This window comes from Apiospora hydei (genome assembly GCF_038363865.1).
Source record: "Apiospora hydei strain CBS 114990 chromosome Unknown utg000003l_segment0_segment0, whole genome shotgun sequence".
NCBI lineage: Eukaryota > Fungi > Ascomycota > Sordariomycetes > Amphisphaeriales > Apiosporaceae > Apiospora > Apiospora hydei.
In genome coordinates, this window is record NW_027117362.1 from 1178249 (window position 1) to 1197858 (window position 19610).

The window sequence follows — 19610 nt, forward strand, 5'->3', positions numbered from 1 at the left end:
GAGCCCCTTTTCGTATAATTCAAATCGTTTCTGTAACTCTTCTCTTTTTCTACATATAGTCTCGCTAAGTAAAATCAAAGACGTCTCCTTCCAACTCTACCGCGCACCCCCTTTCGCCCCACCCAACTCCTTCTGCGCCTCCGCATTAATATCAATCGCCTCCTTCAGCTTCGCCACCACCTCCGGCTGCCCCCCAAACGCCGTCAGCAGCCGCTCGTCCAGCTCCTTCTCCACATCCCCCAAGCTCCGCGCGCTCCGCTTCCCGCTCTGGGCTGCATGGATGAAGCCGCCCCAGCGCTGCGTGAAAGCATAAATACTCTGGCGCAGGAGCTCGTCGAGCTTCTCGCTCGCGTCCTGGACCTGGTTCTGATTGCCGTTCGTCGTAGCAGCGGCCGCTGGCTTTGTCGCCGGTGTGAGCCAGCCGCCCAGAGACAGAGTGCCGCCGAGGATGCCGCGGAAAAGCCCCATCCAGTTCTGTGGGCTCAGCGTGTCCCAGATCTGGCCGAAGTGTTGCATGGCATCCGCCTGAGAGCGGATGTCGCCGATCTCCAGGGATACCAGCTCGTTCTTCAGGATGAGCAGGTTCTTGATCATGAACAGGTCTGGGTCGGGATCGGGGTTGGGCGTCTTGTTCGCTTTGAGGCGAGTTTCTGCCCGTTGCAGCGCCAAGATAGTCTCGTGTACTATCCGGAAGATTACAGGGCTAGATTTTTGCTGTGTGGTTTGTCAGTTTATGTGATGCAGAGTGGGTAAAAGAAAAACTGATACTTACACTTCGTTCCTTAGGCATGGCTTCGTCATACATACTCAGTAGCTCTAGCGCCCGTTTCGCGATAGGATGCGCGTTCGATGTGACAACTCCGTTGACCACGGGAGTGATCTTGAGGCTTTCAGGGGCTATGACGTGCTTAGAAATGGACTTGGTGATCTCGTTCTCGAACGCTGTATCAGTGAAGGGCCATAGATGCTCCATTAATAGTCGGGCCGTGAGTTCCTGGCAGTGAATCACATAGCGCGACTCCTCTTCATCGTACTCTAGGAGCAAGTACTCATTCGTGATCCATCCTAGGAGGTTGCAGATTGTCGGCAGCTCTGCGGACTGCAGCGCGGACTGAATGGTGGTGGCGATGGGGGTGACGTTGGCCGCGTTGACGAGAGCCTTTTGGTGTGCCTTTAGTGCAGCGTACGCGGAGTTGCCGTCCGTGCTAAAATGGGGCTCGACCGAGAAAACCTTGGTGAACAAAGCATTCTCGTCGAAGGATCGCTCGTAGCATTGCTTGACAAAGTTACGCGACGCCGTTTCGACATTAATATCCTTGGCCTCCTTTTTGAATACCTCCATGTCGTGCTGAGTGATCGGTTTCAAATCGCGGTCTCTGACGTCCGAGTAGGAAGCGAAGATGTTGACAGCCGTGTTGGAGTAGTAATCAAAGTTCTGCCCAGCAATGGGGTATCCGAATTGATCATAGCAACTGCAGATCACCTTCTGGACATTGGAGATCAAGCCGTCGGCCTCCAAGACCAGTTCTTCGAAACGGCCGTAGGCCAAGGCATGGCGTGCTGCTTCCGAATTTGTAGACACTATCTGCTTCGATATCTCGGACGAGATCTTCTCTAGGTGGTTTGTGAAACCGGACTCAAGTAGATGCAGTGCTTTGGTGAGAGAAGATTGGTAACGTGCAAGATAGGACTCGGCATCGCGGTAAGTAGGCTGTAAATCTGTAAGTATAGTGGGCAATCATATGAAGTCTGCGTAAACCTACATGCTGTGCCATGAAGGTAATGCAGGCATCTGTGTTGGTGAGGATCTCGGCGAAGTTTTGGTGATCCACCAGGCGACTTGCGCCTGGCGCGTTCAAGCGCCGCGTCACCCCGTCGAGATACGCATAGTAGTGTAGATCGGTTCCAACCTCGTCGGCCAGCTTCTGAAGCCGGCGCTCTTCTGACAGCAGATCGTCGCATTGGGCCTGGAACGAGGACGTCTGGGTCTCAACGGCATGGAACGAAGAGGCCAGGGTCTCCAAGAGCTTGAGCGCACCGTTGGTATCGTCGATGAGGGTGTCGAGGTGCCGCTCGGTCATAGCGAGCTGATCACGGTAGACAGAGAACTCTTGCTGGCTGGCTTGCAGCAATTGATCGGTGGACGAGACGTCCGGTGGCGTGGCTCGACTCGGCAGGTCATCCTCGGGTTTGTCGACCATCGATGCCTCCAGGCTCCTGTCCCTCCTCTTTCTGCGGCGCTTTTTGGCGGCATCTTTAGACAGCTGGGCGCGGACGACATGGTAGAAGTCGGAGTAGGACTTGGCTCTCCTGATCAAAGTCGGCTCGGGAGGATCGTTGGACGGGGCAGCCTCTTCGATAAGGTCGCCTAAGGGCTGGATCGGCTCGTTGGCGTTGGCGCCCTGAAGATAGAGTTAATACGGGCAGGCGACAGCGAGTTTCGGCAGGAGGGGCATGACGAACATTTGGCTGCTGCAGGAGGGACTCTCTTCTCTTGTGGCTCGTACCATGGCCTGAAGAAGGGGCTTTCTTTTGGGGAACTTCTGGTACAAAGCTGTACCATGAGTCCTCGTACATGATCCGGTTCTTGGGGGGTTGAGTGCTCGAGCGACAAATGGGTGCTGCAAAGGGAGAGATCCTGATTCCTAGGATGATGCCACCTTAGACTTGGATCGCTGTTGGCGATTATTGGCCGCCTTACCTCGCTCCAAACGGGCCTCCACCCGGAGATTGACTTTGGCCGCCAGCCGCTACTTGGTGGTTGAATTACAGGCCAAGTAGCGCTGTGGCCCCACTGCGACGGCTGCCAGCTACAGGCCTGTTGGCCCGTTTAAAAGGCCGTCAATCCAATTACCAATCCGGTCTGGGGCAGACCCTGCAGCAGCAGAAAGATCAACGTTGAAGTGGGGGAGGAGCTGCAGTGCAATTGGAGCTTGCGAGAGCTTGCGACTGACTGACTGAAAGAAGCAGAAAGCTTTTGCGCCTGATCCCCGAGAATACATGACCTCACCATTCTCCAAACCACAACTGCAGCCCTCGATTCAGACTCACACAGCGCTGCGACAACATCGACACCACTTAGCTGTGTGTGTATGACCCGAGTTCCAGAATGCGGAGGAGCTGATCCAAACTTCCAGCCCTGCACTTTCTCAATTGCTGTCTGTATCTGAACACCAGGTTTTTTCAACCAACCCGTTACCTACTTGCACCTCGAACCACCATGAGTGCGTTTAAGGTTGCCATGCGGGGAACCCCCCTCGCCTGCCGCGCTCTCCGGCCGACAACCACCCCAGTGAGGCTACAGTCCCTTCGATATGCGAGCTCCCAAGGCGGAGGCAAGAAACAAGGCGGCGGTGCCGGCAAGTTCTTGGGCGGCATGGCCGCAGCTTTGCTGGGTGCTGGCGCTTTTGTCGCATTTTGGCCCGCCACCCAGAAGGAGGTCGCGAAGCCCGCACAGGCCCGGATCGAGTACGAAAAGGCCCGACCACGCCCCGAATCGAAAGAGGACAACCGAGATCTGATCAGCAGTCAGCATCTCCAGGTAAAGAAGAGCTGGGAAGATCCCGGTGTATATGCCTGGGGCTCCAACGAGGGTCGCGTTGCTGCCCCCGACTTGACAGACAGCGCTATCAAGACCCCTCGGAGGATCAAGTACTTCGACGGTCAACTGTTGCGGGATATCAAGCTGGATCGCGAATTCGGTGCTGCCATCACCGAGAAGGGTGACCTGGTCCAGTGGGGAACGGCTTTTTCGAAGGAGGACCCCCAGCCTAAGCCCACGTTGAAGGGCAAGGACCTGACCAAGCTGGCCATCTCCCGCGATCGCATATTAGCCCTGGGGAAGAACGGTACGGTCTACTCGATACCGGTTTCCGGGTCCGACCAAGCTTCGGCCGCCAAGACCGAGTCTTCGTCTTGGACAAGCTTCTGGTCTTCCCCATCCAGTGCTTCATACCGCAAGATCCAAATACCCTCATTGGGTTGGGGTGAAGGTATCGCTGATATCGCCTCCGGCCTCGAGCATGCCTTGATCCTTACGACCAAGGGCCGTGTCTTTTCTGCTGCCTCGAGTACTTCGGACTACCCCTCCAAAGGTCAACTCGGCATTCCTGGACTGACCTGGACAACTCGGCCCCAAGGCCCTTACGACGCCCCGCACGAGATCTCGACTCTGAAGGGGTTCAACATCATACAAGTCGCCGCAGGTGATTTCCACTCGTTGGCCCTGGAGAAAGCTGGCCGTGTCTTTGTTTTTGGCGACAACACATCAGGCCAGCTTGGCTTTGAGGCCGAGCGGGAGATCCCCTATGTCGATGGCCCTATCCCCTTACCTTTCAGCAAGATCTACGCCGGCACTGCTCAGGTTCCCCGTGTTACATCGATTGGTGCGGGTGGAAACAACTCTTTTTTCACCGTCGAGGCCACTAAGGTTGCAAGCCAGTCGGGACAGTCGGACACGTCCGTTGCGCTAGCGCCGGCACGCGATCTTGGCCGTGTCACTGCCGACACCTGGGCAACCGGAGCAGGTATCTACGGCAGTCTGGGCAACGGTAAGTGGACCCATGTCACCCTGGGGCCTACCAAGATCAAGCCCCTGTCGGGATTATATGAATGGGATGAGCATACCAAGTCGATCGTGCCTATCCGGCTCGCCCGCCTGTCCATCGGCACGACGCATGCCGCCGCCGTCATGGCCAACGAGACCTCTGTAGGTGCGACCACGACGTCATCGGAGAATGACATCAATTGGGGCGCCGATGTGCTCTTCTGGGGCGGCAACGAGCACTACCAGCTGGGCACGGGTAAGCGCAACAACGTCAACACCCCCATGTACATTGGGCCCCTGGACGGCGGTCTGGGGATGAACTCAAGGGCCGTAAGGGTGAGGAGCACAGGCTGCAGATCACACCGCGAACCACGGCACGACTTGGACCCGACGGCAAGGGCCGAAAGGTTAGCCTGGAACAGAGGGTCGAGTGCGGACGCTTCGTCACTGCTGTTTACTCTGGAACATGAAACGGACTCGGAAAAGTGATCATCCCTGTCCTTTTAACACCATAAAAAAGCCGAAATCACGATGGATCGAAATATGTAATAATGGACGTGTAAAACGTTAGAAGAGGTCGAAAACGTGGCTTCATGTATGAAAAAGGGGGGTCGCAGTACGACGTTTTGTTGATATATACGCACCCCCTTGGGAGCATGGTATTCTGCCTGAGCTTGTATGTATGTATGTGTACTGTAATTGATATACCACTCACTTCGCGACTCAAAAAACCGGTTCCTTGCTGCGTCATTCGGTTTACCATTGAGGAACTACTGCCCTATTCATGCAGGACGCTTCGTGTTGTCCTGACCCAATTCTAATAGGGGGCACGCGATGATAAGCGGATGTACCCGATGCAGAAATACTGCTGGTAACTAAAGCAACAACAGTTTCAAACATTGTCAGGGGGTTAAAAGCGCAGTATCCTTGACTATCTAATACGGAGGACATGGAAACTGGAATTGCTTTCCGTTCTCGTCGTCGCATTTTCTCCTTTCGAGTACCTGTTTTCACCCCGCCGTGTGTACCGTACTGTCCGCACCCCCGCGTCAAATCCAGGCGGCCGTCTCGTCTCGATCGATCTCGAATACGGGGAATCATACAGTTTTCACACGTTTTCTCTGCCCCGACCGCTAGTCATTAACGTGTAAGGATGATGAAGAAGAAGAAAAAGAAATTGTGAAAGCAGGGGAGACGATCGATCGATTGGCAGCAAGCATTTTTAAGGGTCCATCCCATCCAAACCTATTGAACCCAAATAAGATGAAGAAAAATATATGCAGGGTATGAAACCATTGCTATCTATGTATGGGACGAAATCGAGAAGGTCTGATGTTTTTAAAGATGACTGACCGAGTCATGCCCGTAGCAGCAGCGGCAGACGTCCACGTGTTGATCATGAATATCAGGAAAAGATGGCGTGCTTTCTTGGGATGAACTCGTCGGGGCGCTTCGATCGATGCGAAATGTAAGCGAAATGGGATGATCTGTCAAGAACCAGATGCCGGAGCCGGTATTGCAAGGCGTCGAGAGTCATGGGACCACATATTCACCACCACGATCACGATCATCAAGAGAGCCAAAAAAGACTTGTTGGGTATCATTCAAAATTTGGTATTCCACCTTTCGCGACTCTCATCTCATCGTCCAATCTATGCAACTAAGACCTATGTAGGTAAAATCTCTTGCGTCCATCCCCATCGCCGTGTAAATCGAAAAGGTATCATACTTTAAAACTGGTATTTTAAATACATTGCCAGAGGCCTTTTGCCTCCCTTGCAGTGAAATACAATGGCAATGCCAGATCTTTCCGCTTCAAACGCCGCCCTATGCAAATAGGATGAAAATTCAAATGCCCTCCCATGCGAATAAATAAATGACAACACGTAATGAACACCCTCATGCTGGACCTGTTTTTTTTCTTCCGAGAACAACAATGTATTGTAGTCGAGGAAAAGACGCTCTCCTCATTCGCGACCAAAAGGAGGATATCATGATCATTTCTCGCTGAACCGCTTTCAAAGCAACGCCAAATGCAAAACGCAGTACTAATCCAAGTTGAAGTCGTGAAAATTTATGAAAGAAGCAACAACATGACAGTTCGTAATTAGGAGGCAAGGCATCGTTGTCGCTCAAGCCTCGTCCGCGCTGCTGTAGCCGCGACTAACGGCCCCGCCCGCGGTCGCGACCGAGCTGCCCGTCGTGATCTTGGATGTGTTCGACGGGCGTGACCGCTGCAAAGCAGGCGGATCGCCCACCTGATCCGGCGACGAATCGCCCGTCTCGCCGAACCCGGCCTCGTCGTCTGACTCATCCTCCTCGTCGTCATCGCTGGCCATTGCGCCGCCGTCGTTGATGGTGGACCTGCGCGCGCGAGATCGAGCGTGCGGGCGGCGGCTGCTGGGTGCGATGTTGCTCGACTCCGACCCACTGCCAGACTCATCCGAGTCGGACACGGAATCCGAGGATCCGAAGAAGAAAGTCGCCGGCGGGAGAGGAGCCGGCGGCAGTCGGCGCAGGTTTCCGGCCACGTACTTGATACCAAGCTTGGCGGCCCTTTGCTTTGCCAACTCCGGCTTCAACAATGGCGACCTAGTGCTCATGGCAGCAAGCCGTGCAGCAACAGAGTCGGCCATATCCTTCGCCTCAATTGAACCATCGCTAGTCTGCTGTGGCCGACTGGCAGAGCAGTCGCTCTGAGACTCTTTGGGTCGGTGTGTTTCCACGATGACGACAAAATGATCGTCGGGAGTAATGCCACCCAGCCCGCTAGCCTCGAAATTGACGAGGCGCGCAGATTGGGTAGAGTCGGACCACGGGAAGTAAACCTGCATGTCTTCAGGCTCTTCCTCTTCGTAAGGCGAAAGCCCTGGAGGCACAAAATCGAGATCCATCATGGCGTGGTGCGACACGAGGCTGCTAAGCGGCTTGAAGGGGATCGACGATCCGGAGGGGGTCCGCTTAAATTCTGGGCCAGTGATGTCGACCCGCGGGGAAGTGAAAACTTCTAGCGATGAGTCGGTTGAATTAGGCGAGCTCTCGCCAATATCCCCGACAAGTCAGTGCAGAAGGGTGCGCCCGTGTAGTAGATGATGGCCCCGTCGCGTCGTCGCTTTCGCTGACTGAGACCAGAGACACCGCTGTTGTTCCATTTGGAAGTGATTCCCAAGTGACTCTGCTCGGGTCGGTCGTACGACGACTCGCTATCGTCGCCCACCAATGAGGGCTGTTCGTCCGAAGACGAGCTTTGCTGATGCACAAACAACGGTTTGTAGTGGAAGCTGTCAGCCGATGAGTTGGAAAGTTGGGGTCCAAACTTGGAGGGTTCAGATGTTATGACGTCATTTCCGGCTGATGCCTGCGTCTTCTGTTTTTTGCGCTGGTCCTGCCCATTCGACCCATCCACATCCGTGTCGTCGCTAGAGTTTCCACGCTGTGAATTGTCGCCGCTACTCTCACTGCTGAATTTGGTCCCAAAGTCACCGCCTCTCCAGCGAATTTTGCGACCGTCGGGCGAAAGTTGGAACTTCTCGCTCCGCTCGGACACTGCGCTGCGAATGAAGTCGGGCGTGACATTAAAGATGTGCAGCTGCGCCAAGTTGCATAGTAAATTAAGATACACCCAACCTTCAGCATCGGGCGCAACATCCTTTGCGGAATATTGCTTCTTTTGGGGTGCAGCCAGACCCAGATGACGTATGTAATCCATGTTCTCAGACGGATTTTGCGGTCGGTCAGGGTCCAAGTCGCGGGGTATGGTAGCACGCTGCTCTGGCGTTGACTCGCCGGGCGGTGAAACGTCGTGCGACCCACCATGACCGCTGCCATTGTCGCGCGAGTCCATTTGATCCTCGTTGGAATTAGAGGCCGAGCCGTTGCCGCGTGAGTGTGAGTGGCCCTCCTTCTCCCCACCGCGTGGCAAGATTTGGGCCTCCCTGCTAGCTCCTGACGCTGTCCAAGGTTTGTCCTCAGCTGCAGGCATCTCGACACCTTCGGTAATAGCCGGCGGTAGTGTCGGAACTGAGAGTGGCTGTTGCGGGTTGCCTAGTCCCTTGCCGGTAAAGATCTGCTCCAATCGTCGAACGACCAATTTCTTCTTCTCCTTCTCCGTGACAATGGACGAACGCGGCCATAGGCCCTCGGGGACGTCGTGTAAATAATTTTCGATGGTCTGATCCGAGCTTTGTCGTCCGAGGCGACCAGGCAGCGACGGGCCAGACGAACTCTGCCCTGTAGACATGGATGCGTAAGCCGAGTCGGCATGCAACGCTCCTGGGCGGCTGTTGGACCCTGACGATGAAGATGCGTGTTTCGATGAATTCAGGCCTTTGCTTTTGGCCTTCTGCACTTTGCGACGTGAAGAGTCTCCGCCACTTGAGCCATCCAGACTCGTGGTGAAATCTCTCAATGCAGCCTCGAGCTCCCTCTTCCTGCGACTTGGTAGACCGTGCACCTTCACCTCGAACAACTTTTCCCGCCGTAGAGAATCCGGACCCATCTGCTTGTAGCGCTTCAGCTCATCTCGTAGTCTTCTGTTCTCGATGGTGAGATCGTCGATCACGCTTCGATAGTCGTCTGCGCTGCTGCTGTGGTGGGTAAGCCCAGGTCGTATCGAGTTCGCAAGATTGCGATTTTGAACAAATCGGTAGGCCGGACTCTGCGACGGGACCGGGTACTTCGTACCCTCCTCGTTCGACTCATCCGATTCACGCTGGAAGAACGGCGGGTCAACGTCCATAGAAGAATCGAATGCGGCGGCGGGGTGCTTGTTCGACTGATCAAACCATCGTGTCGGGTCGCTGGTTCCAGTTTGTTGCGATTCGTTGGAAGAATGCCGCCTCGGTGATTTGTGTGGTGGTGCACCGGCGTCGTCACCAGGCGGCGAAGGGCGCTTCGAAGCTTCCCGCGCCATGCGGTGGTGCCTCAATGTGATGGAGTTCTCGGGAGACGTCCTCCTCGGGTTCTTGTATGTTACTTGGAGCGAAGGCGGAGGTTGGGAGCCCGCTGATATATTCTTCGGGTCGGCCATGGTTTCATAGGTGCAATCTGCTAGACCTGATAATGTGAGGAGCCCGCTACTATAGCGGGCATTGATGCCAGAGTGGTATAGCAGAAAGACTTCAAGACCGCATTACAAGTTAGTTACTGGAAGAGGAGAAAAACAAGAAACAGTATTAACACGGAATATGTGAATGAAGCTCGACGGCATACAAGCCAAGCAATGTAGACTTGGCAGACAGAGTGGTCTGAAATAAAAAGGGAAAACGGTCCAAGATTATCTTGAAGTGTATAAGGAAATGGAAGACAGGCCAATACTGATAGACCTATTCGTCGCAACGATGTGCATAAAGATCAACGACAGAGGAAATACGACGCGAGACATACTCGACTCTTTTCGTATCAAACTAGCCTGTGATCAGTTTCGATAGCTCTCGACGAGAGCCCTGATCGAATCAGGAATGATCGTGCGTATGCAGACAATTCCAGAACACGGATAATACGGCGGGAGGAAGGGCGATAAGTCCAATCCAAAGATGCAGTATTCAACAAATATATCGATCAGACGGGGGTTTACCGTATGTGGATATGACCGGGTGGATGAGAGAACAATTTGGTGGTGAGAAATGCCGGTGCTGTGGTGGTGTCGGAGCAGGGCCTGTTGTTGACGGAGGTCGCGAGGCTGGTTGTGGGAGGAGCAAGGAATAGGTGATAGAAAAGGGCAAAAGGCTTTCAGGTGTTTGTGGATGACGATGGCAGCAGCATCGGGAGATGGCATCGAGATTGATGGATGTCCCGAAGAGTCAATTCCCCCATTATTAGGGTGGGATTGCAATAGCAGGCAGGAAAAATGTGAGCGTCGCGCCATGGTGCAGTTCCTGTCGCCTCTGCCCTCGGCGACGGTGAATTCTGTAGTAGGAGCAGATTGCTCATACACGGTGCCCGATCTCGAGGTCGGTGGAGAAAACACAGAGATCGAGGGTCTCGCTTCCCATCACTGCTGATCCAGGGTCTAGTTCCAAGAAAGGTACCTGTGAGCCATCGCCCGCCGGGCAGCGGGGGTGACCGTAGAGCGACCGTCGAGCGACTCTGCACCAATCAGCCTGCGCGAAAGCGCTGGGCAGCTCCAGTATTTGCTGGCTGGCAAGGATGGGGGCAAACGGACATGCAGGAGAACCTGAGAGAAGCCACGAACCTCGGATGGCACAAGTCGAGGGTACCGCGATCACGAGGATCGGCGGGCGAAAGGGGAGCGGCCGCAAAGTCTCAGTACCTGCTGTGGCCCCGCTGACGACACACACCCACCAAGGTGGTGGTGTGGCCCTATGTACCAAGCTCCGAGTCCATTGTTCCTTCCCTTCAAAGTCTCCGTTCTGCTAGCCTGTCTTCCTTTTCAACCTGTCTCGTGTCGCGAGGCTACAGTGGAAAGAGTGGAAGAGTGGGCAATGGGCTCATTAATAAATGGCCCCTGCCACCTGAATTGACCACTCAAGCACTTTGCTGCCAGCTGCGCAGCTCAATTGGGAGGGCCATCGCGAGACCTTGCGAAGCAGGAAAACCAACACCGACAAAACAGGACGTCCCTAGCAGTGTCTGACTGGAGTATCAAGATGTTCGCGCACAATGCTCGATCCGGCGGAATGCTGCTAGCAACTTCCAATTGGCAAGCAAGAGGACAGTCATGTTAGTTTGGGTCTGGCCACATCCAGAGGCGGAAAGGCAGGCCTAGGCTTTGGGGGTCTGAATAAAGGTGTGCTAGGCTCTGCTAGGCACTGCTGGGCACTAGGTGTGCTGCCCATCCGTCAGTGGCAGCCCACTGCCTGCCGGCTGTGGCGTGTGGTTGGCCAGAAGTGCCTGGCCTGCCTGGCTTGCCTGGCTTCCGCGTGCAACAAGATTCAGGGAGCTCTGCCAAGCAAAGGAAAAATGTGAGACTCTTTCCGATCCTCTGTTCAACCACGATCTTCGCGGCGCATCCAACGTAAGGCAATGAAACACGCCCATTTGTTTGCGATCACAAGAGGGCAGGTCCCCGTCAGTCGCAACAACCACGACACTGCTGAGCCTGCGCGGAGTAATAAACTACGTAGGCGCAGCAACAATCTGCGCGTCGCATTGAATCGATCGATCAATCTGTCTAGAATTTCTGCTTCCTCTTGTGCACCGGGTCCGCGAGACCGACCTGGCTGGTAAGCTTAACGTCTCACCGTGTTCTCCAAGTGTTGCTTGGCCAAAAAGCTTTGGCTCTACGCTCTACATACATATTTTTACTGTACAGTATCCATGTCTCTCGGTCCTTGGCGTTCTATGGGGGATCTGCAAATTCCTGGCTGACGATAAACACGAGAATTGCCATCTTGTTAGCACAAATTTCGCATTTTTGGTTGGGTGGCAACATTGAAATCGCCATGATAGCTCAACAACGGCATCTTCGTGAGGGGCCAGAACGGCCGCCGCCATCATCGCAGGTGTCGCCGCCGTATTAGCGTCGCAGCCGCCAGGAACGACGGAATTCGAGACCCCTTCGGAGAGCGGCTCTGAAGGTCAAGTCGGGGCTGCGATTGGTCGCGTGCCAGCCATCTGGATAACCATATCCCCCGTCGATGTTAGACATGCGGGGAGGGGGCACCAGTGGCGCTAGCGACTCGGCAGGGCGTGCAGGTAGTGCAGTCTGGCAGAGTGGTATTTAAGCCCGCTTCCCTTTCGACTCTCGATCCTCGCGACCACCGTTCGTCCCGGCGATCGAGAGTCTTCCGCAGCTGGCACTCAGCCTTCCCAGCTGGACTTCAGCTGCACAGAAGCTGCAGTCCTGCCAGATTCGAACGAACACCCCTCCACAAGGACCCAGATCCCCTTGCCTTCCATGTGGCAAGCCGGGCAGCCGATGGTGATCATTTCCTATGGAATCCCATCTTGTCCCTTCTCAAGTGGTCGGTTTTCTCTACCCACCACGAGCGTTCGCCACTCCCGTCCTGCAGCTTCTTGCAGGCGCAGAGCACAATGCGGGAATTGGAAATTCAGATGGGAAACATGCTAAATGGATGCGCTTTCTCCATTCTCCGATACTGCAGGGGCGGCTAGAGAGGGGCGCGTTAAGACCCTGGGCGCACCATCCCGCCTGAGTGGTACCGATCGACAGGCTGCTGTTGCCTCTGGCTGCCCGTCGATTCACACCATACGAATCTCGGGTTGCTTAGTGTGAACGGCGGGCTGTCCAGAGCCACCTCTACGAGCACTGGCTAATCCCTAGAATCCCTAGCGAGTGGCCGTCGGCATCAGTTTGGTATGCGATCTGGCCAACTATGGGACACCGCACTTGCAAAGTCCATGGCCAGATCTATGACCTTGGTCCGCACACTCGATGGGAAGGCTAGCCCCGAAGCAAGATCTTAGCTCCGCAGCAATCTCCGGTTACACGTAGTAGGTCCAGGTCCGAATGTATTCCTGTCTCACTGCTCCAAATCGACTTGGTAGCAAGACCCCTCACCTATCTTGTGACGATCTTTCTATTAGCGCTAAGCAATACGACCGCGAAGATCTAGCTAAGATCTCGTGGCGTGGAGTATGCGCTGCTGACAGCAGGACAGTAACAGCTGTGCATCCTTGACACAAGGGTTTGATGACGATGAGAATGAGCGACGACGATGATATCTGCTTGAGGGATTGCCAATGCGATATTTTCGTATTTCTTTCGATTGTGCTCAGTCCCTTCTCCGACATCAATTGCAGTTGGAACGTCTATTGCCGGCGCCAAATATCTGGCTGCAGATGCTATGAGAGTCGCCGGCGCAATCAGACACGTCCAGTACGCTTGGCACACCTAATGGGAAAGAAGGCGCACATACTACTTTATTGTCTTGTAATAAGTGCTCGAGGTGGTTCACGGCCAGGCAAACGGCATACTGGTGCGTCGTGCCAATGCCTGACCGGCAATTTAGGTCTGAATTCTGCATGGCGGGCGTTGACAGGTGAGGCCGGATCCACTGGTAATAGTATCGGCAATGTCATCTGTGCGCTGGACTTCTTGAGTAATGATATCTGGGTTTTCTGAGCTAGCTAATGCTGCCAGCTAACATGTCGCATATACGAAGATTAACCTTCCGTGGCGATATAGTCAAATGGCCCTTATTCCATACGCAAAATAGTCCAATTTCTTACCCATGTTGCACTGTCTGACCTGCCACGTAAGCCGTGTTCTGGTCAGTAATGTGCGATATAGTAGTACAGACATCAATCAGGCTTGCGTGCCAATATAAATCAACGCTGGCCTCGTGCTTTCCCCGAATGGTTCCAGAAAAAGGGTGAAGAATATGTTGGTCGACCGTCCATTTCATGCTAGCCAAGCCTCGATGGTACTCGGGGAACCCTGTCCTGATGTTCCTTCGTCGCGAAGCTGTGGCCGTTATGTGTCCAATATAGTGAGCTATCAACGATACCGTCAAATCAAGAATCATGATGAATGAACGATGCCTCCGTCGACCTGGCCCGGCTGTTTACTACTTACCACCATTCGATTTACATTTCTAGTACCGTCACCGCCACTGTTTTGCTATATTTGAAGACTGGACACTGATGTCTAAGATAGGCCGGTCCAATGCGTCTCATAGAACCATCGTGTCAGTGCTGCTCTGGCGTAATCAACATTGGTCAATACACATGTCGAACTGCAACAGCCCCCATGATGTATAGTACGGCAAGAGCAACATCAATAATATGCGAGCTATTCGAATTGAAGATGCGAAAGAGGGCCCAGTCCAGGGCGTTATCATCAACTGCGAATGCAAGGTCCCCGCGTTTCTTGTCATCTTCGTGCTTCGTGTGAGCGAACCTCCAAGGTGCATGTTTGCGGTCATGCCCTTGTCCTCACGGTAGGCAGTCCAACGTTGATAGTACAGTATCGACACGGCGGTATGAAAAAAAAGGCAAAGAGGACGGATGTCGCCGTCAAGTTCATTGGCTGTATGGAGGGGGGCTGCGGGAGGGCCCGCCGCTAATGGTAATACCTGGTATCGTGGGTCCAGAGCTTTCAGCAACCAGGGCGGCTACAGCACGAGCGGCGACGAGCAGAAACGCTTTCAGCCTAATGGATACAGGAACATCGTTGAGCATGAGTTTGTCGAGTCACGTCAGTCAGCAATAAAAACGGCCGGGAGGCTGCATATCGGCACTTTCACTGAGATCAGAGTCCGGGGTATCGACTAGTACGAGCGGCGGCTGAATACCAAGACATGCCAGTCACAAAAGAGCCTCGCGGGATTTCTCGACGTTTTCCTTCTCTACCGATGGATTATACGTACGATTAATCGGAGCTTCGGCAGGAGAATGCTGGCAAACGACAACTTGCCAGTCTCGCTTATCCACTGTTTTACATATGCTCTCCAACTTAGTGTGGTACGAAGCGTGCAGTGTTAGAAGTGCGACGATACTGACGCGGGACAACAATATTATCATGTGGGAAGTCAACAATCCCGACACAGCGAGACACAGCAAGGATGCAGATGAGGATCGAGACGAAGATGACGAGTTGCGACCCCGGAGAAAATAAACGTATGGCAATGTCGAATATCAAGGAACTGGGCTGTACCTATGATGCTGAAAATACTGAACAGAATTCGAGCGATAAGAACTGACAGTGTTTTCGTTCGCGGTCACCAGAATGAGAGGGTGTATGCCGGGGACAGGAGGTTCTTTTGGATGTGCATCTCACTTTCGTTATCTCTGCTTGTTTCGCCCGCAATCTGCTTGTTTCGCCCGCAATCTGCTCGCTACATTAGACATTTCGCCACCCAACTTGATGTATCCTATCATGGGTGAATTGACTGTACAATGTTTGATCCAAAGCCAGTCGTGCTCGTAGGCACTTGCGGTACCACGTTCTTACCAGCATCGGCTTCTTGCATTTACGAAGCCACGTCTTATCGTGGCTTCCACAGTTTGCTTCGGCCTGGGAAGCCGTGTCTACGTATGGACTTCGAACAGCCAGGCCAAGTCAGCATAAAGCGGGAAACCACCTTGCAGATTCGCCTTGCAGCTTCGCCTCCGCTAACCGAGATCTTGCATGCATGATAAACGTTTTGTAGATACAGCCAATACTCTTTGGTCTGTACGGAGGACGGGGTCTTGTTAAAGTAGGTCGTGTCGGCGGTGACAATGTATGCCTTAGCAGGAAGCCATCTGATCGATGATACCTACTGTGTGTCTTGATCGCGGTAGGCTGTGTGTATGGAGTGCGCCCATGGAGGTACCAAATGGGTAGATCCTGCAGCTCGTACATGCGTTAACTCAAGAGGTTATGGACCGCGCGAATAGACATGCTTGTTCATGTTACAACAGGGTGTCGTGGCTGATGCAGGAATGTTTACAGATTTCCATGTTACTGGCTCGCTTGAGTAGGCAAACAGGCTTGGCCATAGACAAGTTGAGGTTCCAAGTCTCATTGACGATGATGCTGTCCGAGGCGAGAAGCTGGCCTTCGCTGGTACCGGAAGAGCATGCTCAATAACCTGAATTACCAGTCAGCCTTAACCGGCCAAGTTGTCACGGAAAGGACAAAGAGTGCCTACAAGCAAGAGGAAATACTTAACCGATAACACGGAACTAAGCGGTAAACTATAAATACCCGACCCCGGCTTCGTAATACTTGGAAACAAGGTATTCGTTAGTAGCACACCCGAAGGCATGTCTCAGTCGTGGCATGGTTTGACATCTTTCATTAACTTGCACCATCAGCCGCTGTACACACTGCGAGGCTTTTGGTCAGGAGTCTAATGCCATTTGCGCATTAGCGAGCGAAACGGGTCTACGGAATAATGCAGCCAGTGCATTAGTGTAATGCTAACAAGGTGAGTTGATGAGATACCGATCTCGAGGCATGCAACTCGGCGGCTTCCAGAGGGAAAACACATAAACTATAGTTCCAGTGGCGACGGTTATGGCCGACCATGCCCTCGTGACCTAGATCCATTATACGCATCCGAGACACTAACGTGGTGTATGATAACAGAAAGAAGACCAGGGCGAGCTTCATCAACTTCGTTACACTCCAAGCCACGGTGAAGGCTGTCTGTGACTCCTGAATGGTGGATTTCCGGGCAGCAATACCAATCCCTTTGAAGAATTCGTCACACAGCAATCCGACATAACGAGTCGCCGAACACGAAGTCACACGCAACGAGTCGTTAAGCATGAAATTACTTGTACGGCATATCTGATGTTTGTATTGATCATGATCCGGGAACGCTGACCTTACCAGGAAATATCCAATGAATTGGAACATCCTGGTGCCACTCACGACATGGCGACTGGATAGCAAGACGAACAACTAGCTATCACGGAGTACGACAAACCCCTGTATGTCAGACTACATTAACCTTTCGTTGAAAACGACCAGCGTGGTCCTCGTATAAAGTATCACTATCATCTCAAGACTGATTCTCCAACTTCCTCACCTCGTGTAGTAATTGTCCACACCATAGAAGAACTGACGTTCATCTCCTTACTTTCTTACCCCAACACGACACCGAAGACCATTCCCAGCCGAGTTGATATTCGCAGAGCGATCTGTGTTTGATCACCCAGTTCCATGACCAACAAGCTGAACAGACGCGGTAGACTAAGGAACAAAGCCAATGGAGGAACAGGGTGATTCGAGACCACTTCTGTTGCCTCTCGAATACGAGAGAATCAAGCAAACGGTAAGCGGTTTTACATCAGCAGCAATATCTAAATCAAATGGTAACGATAAATCTGTAGCCTCCCCGGAGATCCAGTTACGCCTTTCGATGGACGTGCTGCGCGTGTGGTCAATTCGGAATTAAGATGGCCAGCGAATACTGCATAGCCTGCGGCAAAAACGATGCGCATACTGTACGACTAAGAAATTCCTCAAACGTGCTCTGCCCAATCCCTATTCCAGTATGGGGTAGCTCGCTATCCTATAACAAGGCCTGAAGGTGTCGGTGTATTGTCGTTCTCTCGAGACGGGCAGAGAATAACGTACGTCCATGGATCTTCCCAGCGCTTTGAAAGGCTATGGAAGCGAGAGGACTTTGCCTAGTCAATAATGACGCTGCGTTTCTCTTCATGCTTAAAATATCGTCTATCAGTGGTTGCCGGACGAGAGATATATACCTTATATTCTTGTATGGTAGATATCTAAGTGCTACTCTCTGGTAGGCAGAGTAGCAGCTAGCAATTGGAGGACATAATGTATTAGTAAGAAAACGCTTGTGTAAGACTATTGTTGTCAGCGTACAGATCACCCAGAGCATCTATACTAATACTACACAAATGTATTCCCGCACGTGCGAACGCATGGCGCGGTAGTTATCAATGTAGACGGGGCCCGATCGATTAGGGCGGGATGAATGCAATACCTGCCGCGGTAAGCTATAGTACTTAGGCATGTAGGATCGAACAATCACTTTCTGAACCGTTGTCCCTCGTCATTCGATAATATCTTACATGACACTGTCGGACCCAAGGGTTGTCCATGTTCCTTGCAGCATCCAACAACATAGGCTGTCTCATTATTCTTATATACCTCTGTAGGTTACACACTTACTTAATACCTTACATTGAATCGATTGGCTTGAGCTGTGATGCGAGGGGTGTCGTAGTCCCGCCATTTGGCGTGGCACATGACCAGCCCTTCCATTCCTAACCACCGCCGATACTCTGATCCCTGGCTTCCCGCGAGGACTACTACGTGAGCCGCTGAGCCGTAACAGCAGCACAAAGTGGACGGCAGGCATCACGACGGCCGAAAATGAAATGGTGCGTGAGATTCGATACCTAAGCGACGAACCATATTGTGAAAACGAGAAAGCCAAGGCGGACGACACTGCCAATGCCGTTGGGGCTGGCTGTGGAAGTAGCACGACTGGGTCAAGGGATATGGCAAGAAATGTAGCTCCTTAGAGTCGCTTCCATCAACGGCGAGCAAGAGCACGATTCCGAATCTTACATACCTGAAGAAACTATGGCTAAGGCGTGGTACATCAGCATCGAGCAGCTTCATATCGCATGATGGCTGGAAGGACGAATGGGGGAAATAGTAAGTGAAAGCCCCACAGAGGTCCTCCTTATCTACGTTTTGGCTACCGGCTTCGGTGTGCGGCTGGGGCTGGCTGGGCAGGACAACTCTGGATAACAAAGAATCAACGACTCAATCGTCTACAAACTCTCAGCCACTCATATCGGTGGTGTTGTGCACCTATACTGTGGCGGCACACTCGCCATGTCACTGGAGTGGAGTGAATAAGACGACCACATGGGTATCAACCACGTCTCGCTGGGCCGCGATGCTCAGGTCGAACGAGACGCAGCTGATGATGAATCATCATGGATAGTACGCCTTCAAAGGTGAATACTTCCCATGCCGCAGGACTGTGAGGAACGAATCATGATAATGCTGGAGTTAGATGGGCGCAAGTGGCAGACAGTGACAGAGTGTCACGAGGGTAGGATGCCATGCCTTCCCCTCTGTATCTATCTGTCTCACAGCATCAGCCGCTTGCATACGGGACACGAAAGAGGTATAGGCGAGTATCGAAGCAAATCGCAGCCTTCCTCGAGAGCAAATCATAGTGACCAAGCATTGGCTCTGCACAGTCTAGGACAGGTCATGATCGATAACAGTATCGAGCGCGACTGGTCAAGGGTCCTCGCTGTGACCACATCGTGGACGTGGCGTGCGACGCACGCCACTACCAGTCCCTGGTGTGTTCGTACGAGTGACCATGTCGATATGGGCCCGTGTTGCTGGTTGTTCAAGCGGCCTCTCCGCAGGGGCTTTCAAGGCGGAGCATACCGACTACGATGGATGTGTCATGCCACCTATTCTGGAGGCACTCAAGGTCGTACTAGGCAAGGTATCTCAAGTACTACGCCTTGGCCTTGTGCTTGCTTCCGAAGTGACACATGTAGTTTTTCTACAGATTAAAACGGCTGTATACCCAATTCCAGATTCGGTACAGCTCTGCCAGTTATACCACGACCGAATAAGAATCATACGTTACTGCCTTCCACTGATCCGGCGCAAAGCGAATAGCCTCCCCCTTAAGATCAA

At 53.0% G+C, this 19610-nt stretch overlaps 3 protein-coding genes across 3 annotated transcripts; 1 reads left to right on the forward strand and 2 right to left on the reverse strand.

Moving 5' to 3' along the window:
• Positions 1 to 96: 96 nt before the first annotated feature.
• PG997_002185 (uncharacterized protein) lies at positions 97 to 2577 on the reverse strand (the record flags this gene model as incomplete). Its single annotated transcript, XM_066806500.1, has 4 exons — positions 97 to 714; positions 773 to 1711; positions 1764 to 2402; positions 2464 to 2577. 4 exons carry the CDS (start codon positions 2575 to 2577, stop codon positions 97 to 99), a joined length of 2310 nt encoding a protein of 769 aa, XP_066673796.1.
• Positions 2578 to 3220: 643 nt separating this feature from the next.
• PG997_002186 (uncharacterized protein) lies at positions 3221 to 5035 on the forward strand (the record flags this gene model as incomplete). Its single annotated transcript, XM_066806501.1, has 1 exon — positions 3221 to 5035. One exon carries the CDS (start codon positions 3221 to 3223, stop codon positions 5033 to 5035), a length of 1815 nt encoding a protein of 604 aa, XP_066673797.1.
• A 1643-nt stretch (positions 5036 to 6678) lies between these two features.
• On the reverse strand, positions 6679 to 9575 carry PG997_002187 (uncharacterized protein; the record flags this gene model as incomplete). The annotated part of the gene is made up of 2 exons (XM_066806502.1): positions 6679 to 7553; positions 7670 to 9575. The coding sequence occupies 2 exons, from the start codon at positions 9573 to 9575 to the stop codon at positions 6679 to 6681; spliced, it is 2781 nt and encodes a 926-aa protein (XP_066673798.1).
• Between the last annotated feature and the right edge of the window lie 10035 nt (positions 9576 to 19610).